This window comes from Apus apus, chromosome 3 (genome assembly GCF_020740795.1).
Source record: "Apus apus isolate bApuApu2 chromosome 3, bApuApu2.pri.cur, whole genome shotgun sequence".
NCBI lineage: Eukaryota > Metazoa > Chordata > Aves > Apodiformes > Apodidae > Apus > Apus apus.
The window spans coordinates 90,026,285-90,040,827 of NC_067284.1; the positions used below are offsets into that span (position 1 = coordinate 90,026,285).

General features: G+C 39.5%; 1 protein-coding gene across 1 annotated transcript in view; it reads right to left on the reverse strand.

Annotated features, from left to right (window-relative positions):
* Positions 1-14,230, reverse strand: part of LOC127383008 (centromere protein J-like) — a 31,634-nt gene extending 17,404 nt beyond the window's left edge. Inside the window, exons 1-7 of the mRNA XM_051615282.1 lie at positions 14,137-14,230; positions 12,815-12,910; positions 11,567-11,705; positions 9,632-9,740; positions 7,358-8,777; positions 6,021-6,132; positions 1,768-1,933 (exon numbers count right to left, since the gene is read on the reverse strand). Of these exons, the coding sequence (XP_051471242.1) occupies positions 1,768-1,933; positions 6,021-6,132; positions 7,358-8,777; positions 9,632-9,740; positions 11,567-11,705; positions 12,815-12,910; positions 14,137-14,230 (2,136 nt within the window). The remainder of the gene's footprint in view (positions 1-1,767; positions 1,934-6,020; positions 6,133-7,357; positions 8,778-9,631; positions 9,741-11,566; positions 11,706-12,814; positions 12,911-14,136) is intronic.
* Positions 14,231-14,543: the final 313 nt, after the last annotated feature.

Here is a 14,543-nt window from a genome sequence, read left to right on the forward strand (position 1 = left end):
TCTTATATTTAAAAAAAAAATTGTTACAAAGTGAGCAGAGAGAAGTCTTTGCTGTGTGAAGGAAAATCAGGAAAAGCAAACTAATCATGCAAACAGACACCATTAAATGTGGACGCTTCAAAAAAGGCAAGGATACAAGGTATATTTTAATGTCAAAAATATTGGTTCATCATAACTTCATGTAGTGACAAGAGCACATGCTTCAAAGCACATGTGCTGGATACTGCAAATGCAGTGTTGGTAAAGTCAAGCTAGAAATGTTCCGTTTGCTCAGTAGTCAACTAGTTGTCCCATGCAACCCTTTCCTGCTTTCCCTTCACTTGTGTATATGCCCACTTGTGTCCTCATTACGATCCTTTATTTGCTGTGAGCTGCCTGATCAGAATTTGGCAAATCCATTGGCCATTTTCAAGAAAAATCAGGCTTCTGAGCTTGGGAATCACACAGGTGTTTCAGAAAATGTTTTTAAATTGTTTTGTGGAAAACTAACTTCTTGAACTTGCACTCACAATGTTATTGGGTGGGAACAAAAGTTTAAAACAATTCCATCAAACTTTGTTTCTATGGCTAGACCTAGCCAGGAAACACAATTATTCCTTGGCAGAAAACTGAACACTTTTTTTTAAATCTCAGGAGGAAATAAAGCTGAAGTTTAAAAATATTGTGTAGAGAAGATATTCAAACATTTTATTCAAAATACTAATAGAACCTCACTGACACAGTAAATAATTTCTGATTGTAAATGAAGATGGGCAGAGAAAACAAGTACAGTAATTACAGCACAAAAATAGGTATTTCAAAGATGTACAATTAAAAATAAAGTTTAGAAAGTTTGAATGAACTACTGTCTTGCCAGCTGAATTTGTTCTGAAACTTTTCTGGTGAATAAAATAATTGAAATAGTCTGCTGTCAATTATATCCATTTGCTTTAGATATTCTTTTGCAGCAGAACACTGTTCCAGACATTTCGGAGCATTACCATTGCCTACTCTTTTATCTTATAAAAATAAAGCTTTTAGCTTCCCCTGTCTCCTTTATCACTATCTCACAGGGCTCACAATATATTTCTTCTCTTTATCACTGAGTCTTCTAGAAAATTGCTTTGAGTCATATTATGTCTAGCTCTTTTTAATAGGGATAATAGCCACAGATATTCAGAGATTACTTATCGCTAAGGAGGCTGAAATAGAGGATTCAAACAGATAGAAACCCCTAAAGGAACTTAGAAGAAACCACAATAAATGACTCAAGGATGTTACTAGGCAGGTTAGGTTGTTAGATACACAGTTAGGTGTCATCAAAATGCCTCAAAGCCAAAGGTCAGGATAGTTTAAAGAAAAAAAATCAAGAAACTCCCAGCTCAGGGATGAGAATAAAGAACGACGACAAATAACTCTGTGTCACTAGCACAATGGCTCTTTATATAAAAAATATTTTTAGTCCACTCTGGCAGGAGTTTGAAATTTTTCAAGAGGACGATCTGGGAAAACCAGTACAAGGAAGTATATGGAAGATGGGAACCTGCCAAGCTCCCTTACAAAATAGAAGGCACAACCTAATTTTCTTCTTATATAAAGGCAGTGAGATGTACATTTAAAACATGAACCAAAGTAATGTCCTCTTCATATGAAAAATCTTCACTGTGCACACAACTGTCCTCAAGACGCAGCATGAGTAACTGGCCATCTGTGACAAATAGAAGGTGCCTGCATGGAAGGATATTTATTGCTGAGGACAGCATATTTATTCTCCAAAAGACAGCTTACTTGTATCTCTTCTGCTTTCACATTTTCTCCAGTGACTCTGGCTGTTCCTTTGAACTTGCTCTGAGCAATTTTTTCTTTCTGCTGTGAGTAAATTTGGTCTCTATTATATTCCAAAGGGTGAGTCAGCTCCTGGCTTCTGTCAGTCTTGAGCTGGTCCATCCGTGCTCTGCTCAGAAGGTAAACAGAGTATGAAGTTGGCATAAAGACTTTACCTAAGGACTGTCTTTAGATGCACTTTCTTAGGGCATGATTTGGAAGGGCTTGGGCATGTCCCATATATGCTGATCTGGGAGTGGTAACAAGTTATCAGCACTTGTCAAAACTGAGGTCCTCCATCACTGGAAACACTCATTCATGCGTTCAGCTGCAAAATTCATTCTATTGAGCAGATGGAACAATTATCATTGAAATTTTATGACAAAATAATGACCATGAACGTAGAGACTTTAAAAAACCTTTTCTGTTCAGAGACATAGCTAAATTAGGGCAGACCTGTAGAAAGCACAGCTTGTTCCCTGGCATTACATCTATGAAGCACTTAATTGTGTAAAGTAGGGGCCTGAGCTGTATTTCCAGCAGCCCAGTTGTTCCTATAAATGAGAACAGCCATGGACCTGAATGAAAGGGAATAAAGTACTTTAATTTTCATAGGTAAATATACTCCAAGGGTTAAATGTGGGAGCTGAGCACCCAGAAGAGATTTTGCCTTTTAATTCAATGTCTCAAGGCATGAGTGGTCTGGACTGTACTTTAAAACTCAGCAAGAGGGAAAGAGTATAAATTTTTACATATCGTCAAATGGAATATATTTGTATGACTATGACCTGGCTGCTTAGTTAATTTTAAATATGATACTAAATTATTTGTTAGCTGCCTGTGTCAGCTCACTTCATGACCTGCAGCCACCATCTGGCCATCACTATTACTCAAAAAGCAACAAGAGCTACAGGAGGCAGCCATGACCTCATGTTTTCCTCTCAGTAATGAAGTTTAGCACTTCAGCAGTGTCCTGGTTTGAGCCAGGACAGAATGCATTTTCTTTTTTGTGACTTTACTTTTCAGTTAAGTCTATTCTAAGTAGCTGCAGTTGCTGAAATTAACAGCATGTTTTCCAGTCGGTGTCTGCCTCTAGGACTGATAAGGCTCAATGTTTATAGTTTCTGCTGGAGAGTGGTGTGCAGAACCAAGGCCACTGCTTGGATCTGAAAAACATCTTAAGCTGTGGAAACAGAGGGGAGTAAAGAGGTGGAGAGGGTGGGTGCCCTATGTGGAGACGCTGCTGGCAAACAGCAAAATAGGAAAGTTCTCAAAGATATTAAGAGATCAATGAACTCCCCATATCCTGCTGCTCTTTATAATTTGTACCTATTTTTTTTTGGTTTGTGTCCTATCCTAAGTAAGCTGGTCTAACATTCTGGTTAAAGGCATGCTAAAAAAAGTCTCATCAATAGTCAATGAAGTAATGATTCTCTTCACATTAATACAATTAAGTTAGAAAACACAGTCCCTGCAAGATTATGTGGAGTCTACCACTGCTCCATATCCAGACCCGTTGTCCTGAAATATCTTATATATTAGAACAAAAGCAAGATGCAAAAGCTATATATAACATGTTCCACTGAAGACTGAATGGTACTGCCTTAAGTTTCTTCCACCCTGCAAGATAAAAATCCACATTCCTTCCAGCAGCTCAGCTGATACCAGCCTCATCACAACTGCACGAATAAACTAACAAGAGCTGGAGCGTGCAATTGCCCAGAGTGCCATGTTGCTAGCCCTGGTCCTGGCATCAGCCATCCAGCACAGGACGAGGCTATGCTGGGTGAGGTTTGGAGTTTAGCACAGGCCAGGGATCATGTCCAGAAGAAAACTCAGATGCAGTCATCCTGGTCTGCAGAGTAAGACAGGTTGGTTGGTCATAGGAAGGTGTTATGCTGCACCTCTTTACCTCAAGGCTAGAAAACAGACCCTGGCCTGAGGAAATGTAATAACCAAGGACGCCAGGAGCACACAAAATACTTATTTGGAGCCTCAGACAATGTGTATACCCTAGCTATAACTTGCAAACAGGAGCTAAGTGCACATCACAGATATAAAATGTAGGAAAAAAAGGCTAAAATTACTTGGTGCTATCTCAAATTCTTGCATGAGTCCCAGGAATACCTCTGCAGGAGGCACATCACAGCAGGCTGGCTGTGAGGCAGAAACAAACAAGAATCAAAGGTCTTCTTCCAAGAACTGCAGATGGGAAAAAAACCAACCCCAAACCTGCTGGCAACTGCTGTTGGTCCAGAAAGAGTGCAGGTTCAATACTACAAGGACATTATGTATTAAAATGAAAAAGGAACAAAGAAATGGCTATCATTGAATCCTCTGATGTCAAGAGTAAGTATTTCAGTGCTGCAAGAGTGGAGCCACAAGCTGCTGCCTTGAGCACTCTCCAGGCTCTGTTAGGCAAGAAATACATACAAGACACTACATTTCAGCTGTTTCCACCCTCTTGCCTATAGTATTTGTGCCTGCAAAGGTATAAAAACAAAGTGCTTGGAAGTGAAAGAATGGGTAGACTGGGAAGGTCCAGGCATGTTGTGATGCTTTCAAAATAATTTTCATTGCTTCCAGTGAGCACAAGTTGTCAACAGGGCACAAGTGAAATGCTGTCAATGTAGTGGCCGTCTTGTGCTCCTGATAGGCTTATTGGTTTAAAAGCACAAAGTAGATTCCCAGGTTACATAAATCAGCACAGGGACAACGCAGTCAAGGAGAAGAAGCTGCCTTTTGCAAATGTTGTGTCTCATAAGTCACAAAAGTGAGTGAAAAGATGCACACATTGTACTTGGCAGGTATTTTTGGATAAACATCTGTGTGAAAATTCTAGGGGCTACTATGGCTAATTACATGAATAAACTCACAGAAAGCTGTTTTGCAAACCTGCACCATTATGGATAAATCAAAGCCATGTCATCCACAAGGCAGCACTGTCAGCAGACAGAGTATGCAGTGCTGGCAGAGAGTGCACTGCAGTAATTCTGCACCAATACGACCCTCCACAGGCAAAATTTACACCAGTAGAAGTAAAAGCAACACCTAATTTCACTACATTTTTGTGAACTGCCAGATCCCCCAAATAGTCACAGCTGGAATACATGTCACTGTCAGCTGGTGGTCATCTTCCAATATGATTTCAAGATGACAGACAAGAAGGATCTTTAATGAAATAATTTCTTTTTAAGACATAGAAAGTATTTTTCTAGAAGACAGCAATAGGAAGAAATAATACAAACTGATAAATGTAATTCAGAAATATCCTTTGGCACTGTTCCCAGGGTCTTTGAAATCAGTGAACAAGCAGATATGAAAAAATAATTCCTTAGTTTGTGTTATATATTAAAAATGTAAAACAAATTATAGTTCAGAACTAGGGTTGAAATGTAAAAATAAAAAGAACCTCTTCTGTGTTTACTGTAGGCAGTGCCTTGTAATTCAAAACAGATTTCATCACATTAAAAATATATCTATTTGATTTGATTATAAGCATGCTAAATTTTCATTAGAAATTTTATAATTAGTTATAATTATAATTATATATATAATATATATGAAATATATATTGTAGATATAATTTTATAATTAGTTATAATTGTGAAAAACCATACTTACAAAACATTTCCTGCAGGGATTTTGTAGTTAGAAATTATTGCACTTATATAAAGATGTAAAACAAACCGAAACCAAAGCAATTTTCAGCATTTAATAATTACAAATTACAAAACCAACTCTCTTGTACTTTCAGGTTTTTCAAAAAAGGTGACACTCAACACATCTTCAGTCTAGTCTGAAGACAGGAATTTCTGATATAACAATGCTGTTGGCATTGACATATGCTATACACTTTTTTTAACATAGGAAATATGGGCTGCCCTGATGTAAACATCCTTTACTCCATCAGAAGCCTGATCCCAGAAAATAAATTATCCTGAGTTCTTACTGATGTTCAGCAACTTACCAAAAGCATTTGGCATTACTCTGCTTTAAGACCAAACTGCACCAGTTTTCAGAGCTGGCCCCCTTCAGTCAGGCACTTCGCTTTTTACCTAGATAACTAAATAAGTGCTCCTGTTCTGAAACAACACAGACACAGTTGGAAAGAGGCTAGCTAATAAATACGAATTTAGCAGCTACATTTTAAGGATCTAAATTAAATATTTGCCTTACTGTACATGCAAATCAGTTTCCAGGGTACACAGATTTACCTGAGAAAATGCATTGCTTTCTCTTGTTCTTCTTTCACTCTAGTCAATGAAGGGGTTTCTCCATTCCCTAGTCCTCTGGTAGCAATGTTCTGGGTTTCTTCTATAAAGATGTCTATGTTAGTACACAGAACTTAGTGAACGTTTATGAACCCTCTCTATGTATTTAAAACAACAGACTGCATAAGTGCAGTGAGCTTTATTGATTAATCTGAATTAACTTATCTTTGCCTAGTTTTGCAAGAATTTCATTCACAGCATATTCCTTGGTAGTGCAGCAATCCAAGCCCTACAGATCACAGTAAGTGAAATGGATTTTGGGATATATCAGTGTCAATAGCTGAATTCCTTTTCAGGAATGTGAATGCCATCACAGTTCAACCTTATTTTGAATGTAGCTTTCAAAGAGGCCTCAGGAACCCTTTTTATAACAGCAGCCTGACATGGAGTAACGTCTGCTTAGCAAGTTGTGAGAGAGCAATTGAGAGCCATCAGAAGTCAATATTTCTGCTCTGGTGATTACTGCTGGTGGGACAACAGGTTTTGACTAATCCTACACAAAGAGAGAGCCAATGCATTTGTGATGAGGAGTCGATATGGGAGAAATCCTTCAGTGAAAACTAAGAGAGAAGAAAAGTCAAGAACCAGATTAATAAAAAAAGACTAAATCCTGCTCAAGCAAGATACCATTGACAGAAGTAAGAGCACTGGGCCAAAATGCTAGAAAGATTGTTTGACCAAAGAAATGGGACCACATTTAGGAGAAACCAAGTGAAGATGTTTTTAGGAAATCATTGTTTTCCACTGATGTGAGGCTTTCTGTCTTAGGAAAAAAACATGCACGTTTGAGAAATTATTTTGCCCACCTCTTTAAAAGTCACATTAGGTCTGAGGAGGGTAAGTAGAAAATGTGAACCTCTCACCATCAGGAGGTCAGTGGGGGAACTCTAACACTGACTCCAGGGATTCACTGCACCTCTCACCTGTCTCATGGGCTCAAAACTCTGATTCTCAAAGTGCACCTCAATCAACAGACTTAGGAAAAATGGCTAGTGACAGTGGAGAGCCAGACATAACAAGGGGCTTGAAGATATATCTCTCCTTTCTTAGTCGTTGGGGTTTTTGTTTGTTTGTTTGTTTTGTTCGTTTGTTTGTGGTTTTGTTTTGGTTTGGTTTGGGTTTTGTGTGTTTGTGTTTTATTTTTTTCCAGTTTAGGACTGAGAAGTACTGACAGAGTTGGACATGTACTTAGGGAGCACACACAGAATGAGTCACAAAACCAAGATAATTATTTATCCCCTAGGAAAATAGATATAAATCAAAACTCAGGTAGCTCTTACCTAATGGGTCTGTAAACAGTTTTTTCTGTGGTTCCTCCATTGAAGGGGTTTCTTTAATCTTGAAAGCAGGAATATCACCAGTCACTGTTGAGGATGGCAGATCTTGGCTTTTAACATCCCTGGCCCTACTCTCATTCTTTGATTCAGGCTCATGGACTCTTTTTGATCTTGTGAGATGAAATAGGGACTGATGAAGAAAAGAGTGAGCCTTGCTCCCTTTCTGACTGACAGCTCCAGTACTGGAATCACTGCTACTTGTACTGCTGGAGAGACCAATCTGTCTTGAGATCACTTGAATATCTTGGTTCCTTGGGGGTGATCTGCTGCACTTTTTCATAGACATTTTTTCATTTCCACTGGGCTCATCACTAACATAATCACCATCAGAGACATCCAAATGTCTGTCAGTATGATTTACTCCCTGAGGTTCATGATGGGAGGGATACTGAGCATGGTGAGATTTTGGTTCATCGTCACTGTTAGAGGATAAGCAGCTTGAGTCACAGGACAAAGATGCAACATGCCATGTCAAGGCATCTGTCCCCTTCCTTTGTCTCTCCTGCTGCAAGGCTAAGGATAAACTCCCATTCTGCACAGCCTCAGGTGAGCTGTGTGTAATTTTCACTATCTTATCATTGACCATCTTAAACCCAGTACAGATTTGTCTTTTGCTTTCTGATCTCTGGCTCCCTGAAACAAGTTCCTGTGGGCATACCTGACCCCACTTCTGGCCCGGTGTGAGCACAGGGCCTGCACTCCATTCTGCCTCCTTAGTCTGCTCTGCTTCTAAATCCTGAATTGGGGAATGCTTTTGCAGGACTTGCAAGGGGATTTTTGCTCCCTCTGTAAGATGACCCCCCAAATGCTGATCCACCCTATCTAGGTCCTTTTTCAGGCTATCCTCCACAGGTCTTCCATCAATTCTGTCTGCTTGCTCTACAGAATCCAGATGATGAGTTTCTCTTTCCTCACCTACTCGTAGGTTCATTTCTGTTACTGCTTCAAGACACGGTTGCAGGATTTCAGGCCACCTTCTCTGTGGTGAGTCAATAGGCTTTTTCTTTGCATCTTCATCTCCCCCAATCACTTGCTTTTCTTCTGCACTTTGCTCAACTACTTTTGCTTCACAGTCAGTATGAGCCTTCATCTCCCACTCAGCTAAAGCACAGTCTGTTTTTATTTCATTTGTACCCTTCTGCATAGAGCTACTGACCTGCAGATTTAACTGAGAGCATTTGCCTGTTTGCAGTATGCCTGCCTCCACTTGGCCAAACCTGGAGAAATTACCCCAGCAGTCCAAACCAGCCCTTCTGGAATGCTTGCTGTCATCTTTTAAAGGCTTCTTTTTATTTTTTTTAACCCTTACCATACCTTCTTTTCGTTTGAGAAAAGCCTTCCGAAGTGTTACTTTTGCCTTGCTCTGAAAAAAACACCAACAATCTTGACAATCACAGTCTGAGAATCATTCTCTGGAAAGGAAGACACTTATGATATTGAAAAAATCTGAGATACCAGAAATTTTACAGACACTGGATATGGATAACTGAGTGCATACGTAACAGCCTAAAGGCTACAGGGAAGGTACAATAATTTTTAGAAGCAGTCACAATGTGATTATTAATTAAAATAGTAGACTCAGATGGTTAAGATAGCTCTGAGTGTTTCTATGACAGAAGATGAGAAAAGTTCAGTCTTTTTTTTTAAGAAATTACGAGTGTTTAAATGTGACTCAGAAATATATGTATCAGTTTGAGGTGTTATTTTGCCAGGGAGAGAAAATTCCTAAGTGCTGAAATGTGAATCTTCCAAGTCAACAAAGCCGAAGGAAACGCTGAGTCTGACACCTAGAGGTTTCAGATTTGTACTCATCTCAAACTGCACATAAGGCAAGAAGTGGAGCACTATTACTGTACTTGTCGCTTGTACAAAGACTGTATTTAGAAATGCTCCCATTCTTGCATTACTGGCACATGACAGAGTGCAAGGACCTTTTTATTATGAAATAAACTAACAGAATCAACCTTGTGGTCTAATGTAGCCAAGTATGTTGGGTTTTGGCCACAAACTATGGCCCAGAATTCAGTACAAAACATTGGGAAATATGACCGTGACTGGGTAATACAATATTTTAGTTTTTGGAATTATCTTCCCATATCACATGAAAGGAGAACAGAAAAATGTGCTACCATGCAATGAACCAAAGCAGAGCCCACACGATGGCCAAGTCAATGAAAACTTGTCAAAAACAAAGTGAATGCACCAACGGCACAGTACCTGCTGCTCCTTCTGCTGTTTTGCTATGAGACGATTGTCTGCTTTAAGTTGTTCTTCAACAAATTCTTCAGAAGGCTTCTGTCTAATACCAATTGCTGATGTGATAGGCCTAGGCAAGGAACAGGAAACTACTTATTTCTAACATTCTCCAACTAATTTTATTTCAATAATTCTCACAGAACTGACATTGAGTTTGGAACAGAAATGCTCTCTCCAATTTTTTAAAAATATGAAACATGTTTGTAAAAAGTCCACTATTATGTGACACCTCTCAATTTAAAACATCCTGTCTAGACTAAACCTTAATTGTGGTTTTCGAAAGTAATATTTTTTGGCTGGTTTCAGTCTCTCCTTAAAAATAGGAAATAGTCAAAAAGAAAAATATTTCAGGCATTTTCTCCAGACTGGAGCTGTTTACAGTCACAAAGAACTCACTGTCTCTCTGACAGAGTGGTTTGAATTAGCTGGTGAGGAGTGACAGAGGAGAAAAATAATCTCTATAATGTTGTAGAGGGATAACTTGAATGCTGACTCAAAATAAAGCATAATACAGCATCCATTAACATACCTTCATTGAATATGTGGTTAGAGCTTTAACTGAATATTAAAAAATCCCATGTTTAATAGAGGTACTGGTTACACATCCCATTGCTGTTATTTCTATACCCCACCTCCACCTAACACCACTGTACCATGGATAATCTTTTCATTTGTCACTCTGCCTGTTAGCACACAGCATGGCCTAGTAGGATTTGAGCAAAACTGTTGTTGCTGAGGACTCAATGTTAGACAATAGGCATTTCAGGGGAGTTTACTTCAAACCAACTATAGCTTGGTCCCATCACAAAAATATCACAAAGAGCTGGAACTGTTTAAGGCCAGGTTGGATGGGGCTTTGAGCAGCCTGGTCTAGTAGCAGGAGTCCCTGCTTATGCAGGGGTGTTTGAACTAGATGATCTTTAATTTTCCTTCCAACCCAAACCATTCTATGATTCTGTGATGCTATCATTCTATGCTTCAGTTTCATCCAGCTCATGCTAACACCACAATGTGAACCAAAGCACAACAAGTGGGGTGACTGCAGAAGGTCACTACTGATCCAAACCCAGCATACGTAGACAGAGGTGTTTATGGTCTCTTCCTCACTTTCTGTTGTGGATGTCCCTGTCTTCCTTCTCTGTCCAACTCCCATATGATTAATGAACTAGACATGACAATTACTCTCAGTCTGTATTTGCTTAGAAGTTGGCTGCTTCTCTTTTAAACTTGATGGAAGGCTTGGTGTGCCAAAAAGGTGCTGCTTCTATCTACATCATCTAAGGAAAGGTAGCAATTCCAAGAGCATATTTTCAGTAATGCCACCCTAACCATTCTTGCCTAGCCATGAGCACCCCCTCAGTGTTCCGGGACAGCTCCTTTTGTGATGCAGTGATGAACCAGATCACAGAACTGACCCAAGATAAAAGTTACATTTCTCCTCTCTCTAGATAATTTGAGTAATTATTACTTTGCTGACCTGTTCACTATATGAGCACATAAAAATTTGTCTTGGCACAGCTGAAGAGGCAGAACAAGGACAAGAATAAATGAGCTACTCAAACTGATGTTGCTATCACAGACTGATGGCCACTGCAGAAGAAATGATGGCATAACAAATGATCCCTGCCAACTTTTGCCTTCCTTCTATACTTTGAAGATCATAGCTGCAGAACCAGTTCATTTAAATTGGCTAAATCTGTATCCTATTACAGACTTACAGACTTCTACAGAAGTAGATCAGCTGCCAGTCTCTAGATCTGTCCAATCTCTGTCCATGCATACCTACCGCTCTCAGGCAAAGAACCTTTGTGTTGCAAATGTAACACGTACAGTATGTGTACAATCAAGGAAAACATTGTTTTGTGGGTTGACTGACTGATTAAGGTAATTTCTCACCCATGTTCTGTGTTTCCAGTCTTCATCTCCCCCTCTATGCCAAAGGGAGATGGTGGAATCTCTTCCTTTACTTGTTCTCTTTGTTCTTTGACAGCAGAAAAGGTTTCAGGGAAACTCCTTTCTTTTAATTGCCTGTTGTCTAAGCAGCAGGACAAAGGTTAATGAAAACAAAGCATTGATAGAATGAATAAAGGAAAAACAAACATCATTAAATAAATTAAAAATGTTTATATTTTCAATAATATATGCAATATTTTGATGTTTGAAAACACTTAATAGAATACAGTTAAATTAAGTAGCTGGAAGGATAAAACCTGGGGGGGGGGGGGGGGGGAACCACAAAAAACCCACAAAAAAACCCCAAACAAAACAAACCTCCTGGTCCTCGGGTTTAGTTGCTGGAAATAAGGAAAGGGCAAATGGTATGATTTGTACTCCCTGCCTCTAGAGATTTGTGATGCTTGCTTAATGTGTTCACTGTGAACATTGCAATGGAGACACTTTGCTAGACAGTACTGAACTACTAATGCATCTGTAATTATGTGACCTGCAAGTCAGTTCTTCAAACAATTTAACGAGCAGTATTTGTATACATGAGGTTTTCTAACTGGGCATTTTCTGTTCAGCTTCACAAAAGTGCAAATTTGTACTACTCCCTGTTGAAGCTTACTGGCTGTGTTCACTACAACAAGAAGGTTCCCACTTCAAATAATCTTTTTTTCTAATTGTCTGCTAATAGAGATTTGCTCCTTTAGCCCAAGTTAAGCCTGTCAACTGGAGCAAAAAGCCTTTACTCATTCATACTACACACTGTTGCTGTAGCCAGAAACTATGTAGTTCATTTTGTCACCTTAATGCACCCAGAGCTACTGAAGTTCTTTGCAACATGCTGGAAGGACTTTCAGGTCCAACAAGAGGAATACAAAAGGTTTATATCCTTTCCTCAGCCTTTCCCAGCTACACACCAAAACTGTCCAGTCTGACAGCAGACAAACAGTGCTGTTTCTGTAACCTTCACAGCTGCCTTGCACCACAATATGCCTGAGGAACCAGAGGGGACACAGCAGGTTGTCAGCCGCACAGGATGCAGAACCCATGTGTTGCTCCTCACAGTGTGAGGAGTCTCATGTGTGGGGCTGTGCTGTCTCCAGAATGGTCTAACAGGAGGAGTGCCCCAGCACTGTAATTTTCAGCTAGTTCTTCCCAGTGCAAGGCAAGAGCAATGTGTCAAGCAGCTGTGTAATTTACCTTTGTTTCCTTTTCTGTTCTCTTCTTGAGCATCTTGTCTGGAAAGTCTTTTTGTGGGGTTCCCAGTACCCTGAAGCAATGGCTCAGTGCTTATCCCTTTAAATAAGAATGTGAAGCATTATACAAACCATTGGCACATGTATGTTTATGTTTTCAGCAGTGAAAATCCACACTGGTCACAACAGTCAGGAAGGTCTTAGTTCAGCCCAGTCCTCAAGCACACATTCAGCTGAAGCATATTTCAAAGGAACTGCACTGACCAGCTTCTGTCAGGAATTAACCTGATATAATAAGGCCTTTGCGCCTTTAAGCTTTAGTTTTACACACACAAAGCAGGTCTAAGTCATTGCTGCTGTCAAAAAAAGCAGTTATACCTCCCCCTGTCCTCATGTGTTCTTGCTTTCAGGTTCCTGCTGTCCTCATCCACTCCCCACCCCCAGCTTTTGTGCTGGCAGAGGTATTTCTGAAGCTCTGAACATTTCACTGGGCAACTGACCAGCTTCAGGTTAACCCAAAGAGAAAGTAATAGTAGCAGGCACAAGAAGGGGAGAAAACTCTTTCAGTGAGACTACTGGTCCTGACCTAGCTTGAAGTATATGAAACGAAAGCGTCAATTCTACTATTGGACTATCTCACAGCATCACAAGTCACGTCTTGCTATAAAAGTTCAAGGGAATTCAGAATGCAGGTCTGATTTACATCTTCCCCTTTAAGTTGGTTTCTTTCTGACTTCAATTTGTTCCCATTCCTCCCATTTTGAAATCAACATTTGATTTCTTGCAAATTGCTCTTTCTTCTTTATAACCCTTTGGTATCTTCCCACAGAAAAAAAAGCTAGCAAAGCATAGCAAAGATGCCAAGTGGCAGCTTACATTGCTTTTCCTCCAAACAATGTGACTCCATATCAATGTGAGAAACAACAATATCACTAACAAAGAGCAGAATATCTACAGAAACACATTTTCTTGCCTTTGGAAGCTATGTTCACTTCCTAAATTTTATGCTTTTCCTCCTAAATATAATATAGACCCTGCTTCATATAACCTGACTTTTCCAATTGAATTACTTTCTGCTCCATTTATATCTACAAGGCCCAGTTTCACTGTAAGGGTGATTGTGATTCAAAAAGTAAAAAAATCAAGTGTAAAATACTTTAAAAACTTTTATAACAAGCCACCACAAAAGCAAAGCAAACTAAACCAAACAAAAAAACCCAGCAACAAAACAAAAAATAAAGCACCTTTCCAATCACTAACGAGGCCAAACATTCACAGAATTTGCACAATAGCCTTAGCTTCAGATTTCCAGCACTTTTTACTCACCTGAATCTGAAAGCTGCACATGCTCTCCTGAGACTTCTGAACTGCTCTCGTTTGGCACGAAGAGTGGGCACCTGCTTTGCCAAGCAGAGTGCATTTCCAAGGGAGAGGTCTGTAAGCAGTCCAAGATCTCAACTTGGGAAGAATTTTCTGATGGGAACTGGACAGGTATGAAACTAGCTGGAAAACATGGAAGGGGTGGCCTCGTAGTTACTAGGTGGGATGGTATCCCAGGAGAAACAGAAAAGCCTAAATATAATTGCCAGAGAAGAAAAATGAGAGAAGCTTAAAACAAATATTTTGCATTAAACTAGAAATCTCTTGCTAAACTGGTACTGCACAAAACCAGTGTTACTTTCATGTTCCCTGGTTTGCATGTTTGGAGTGAAATAATTAAATTCTGCTTTTGT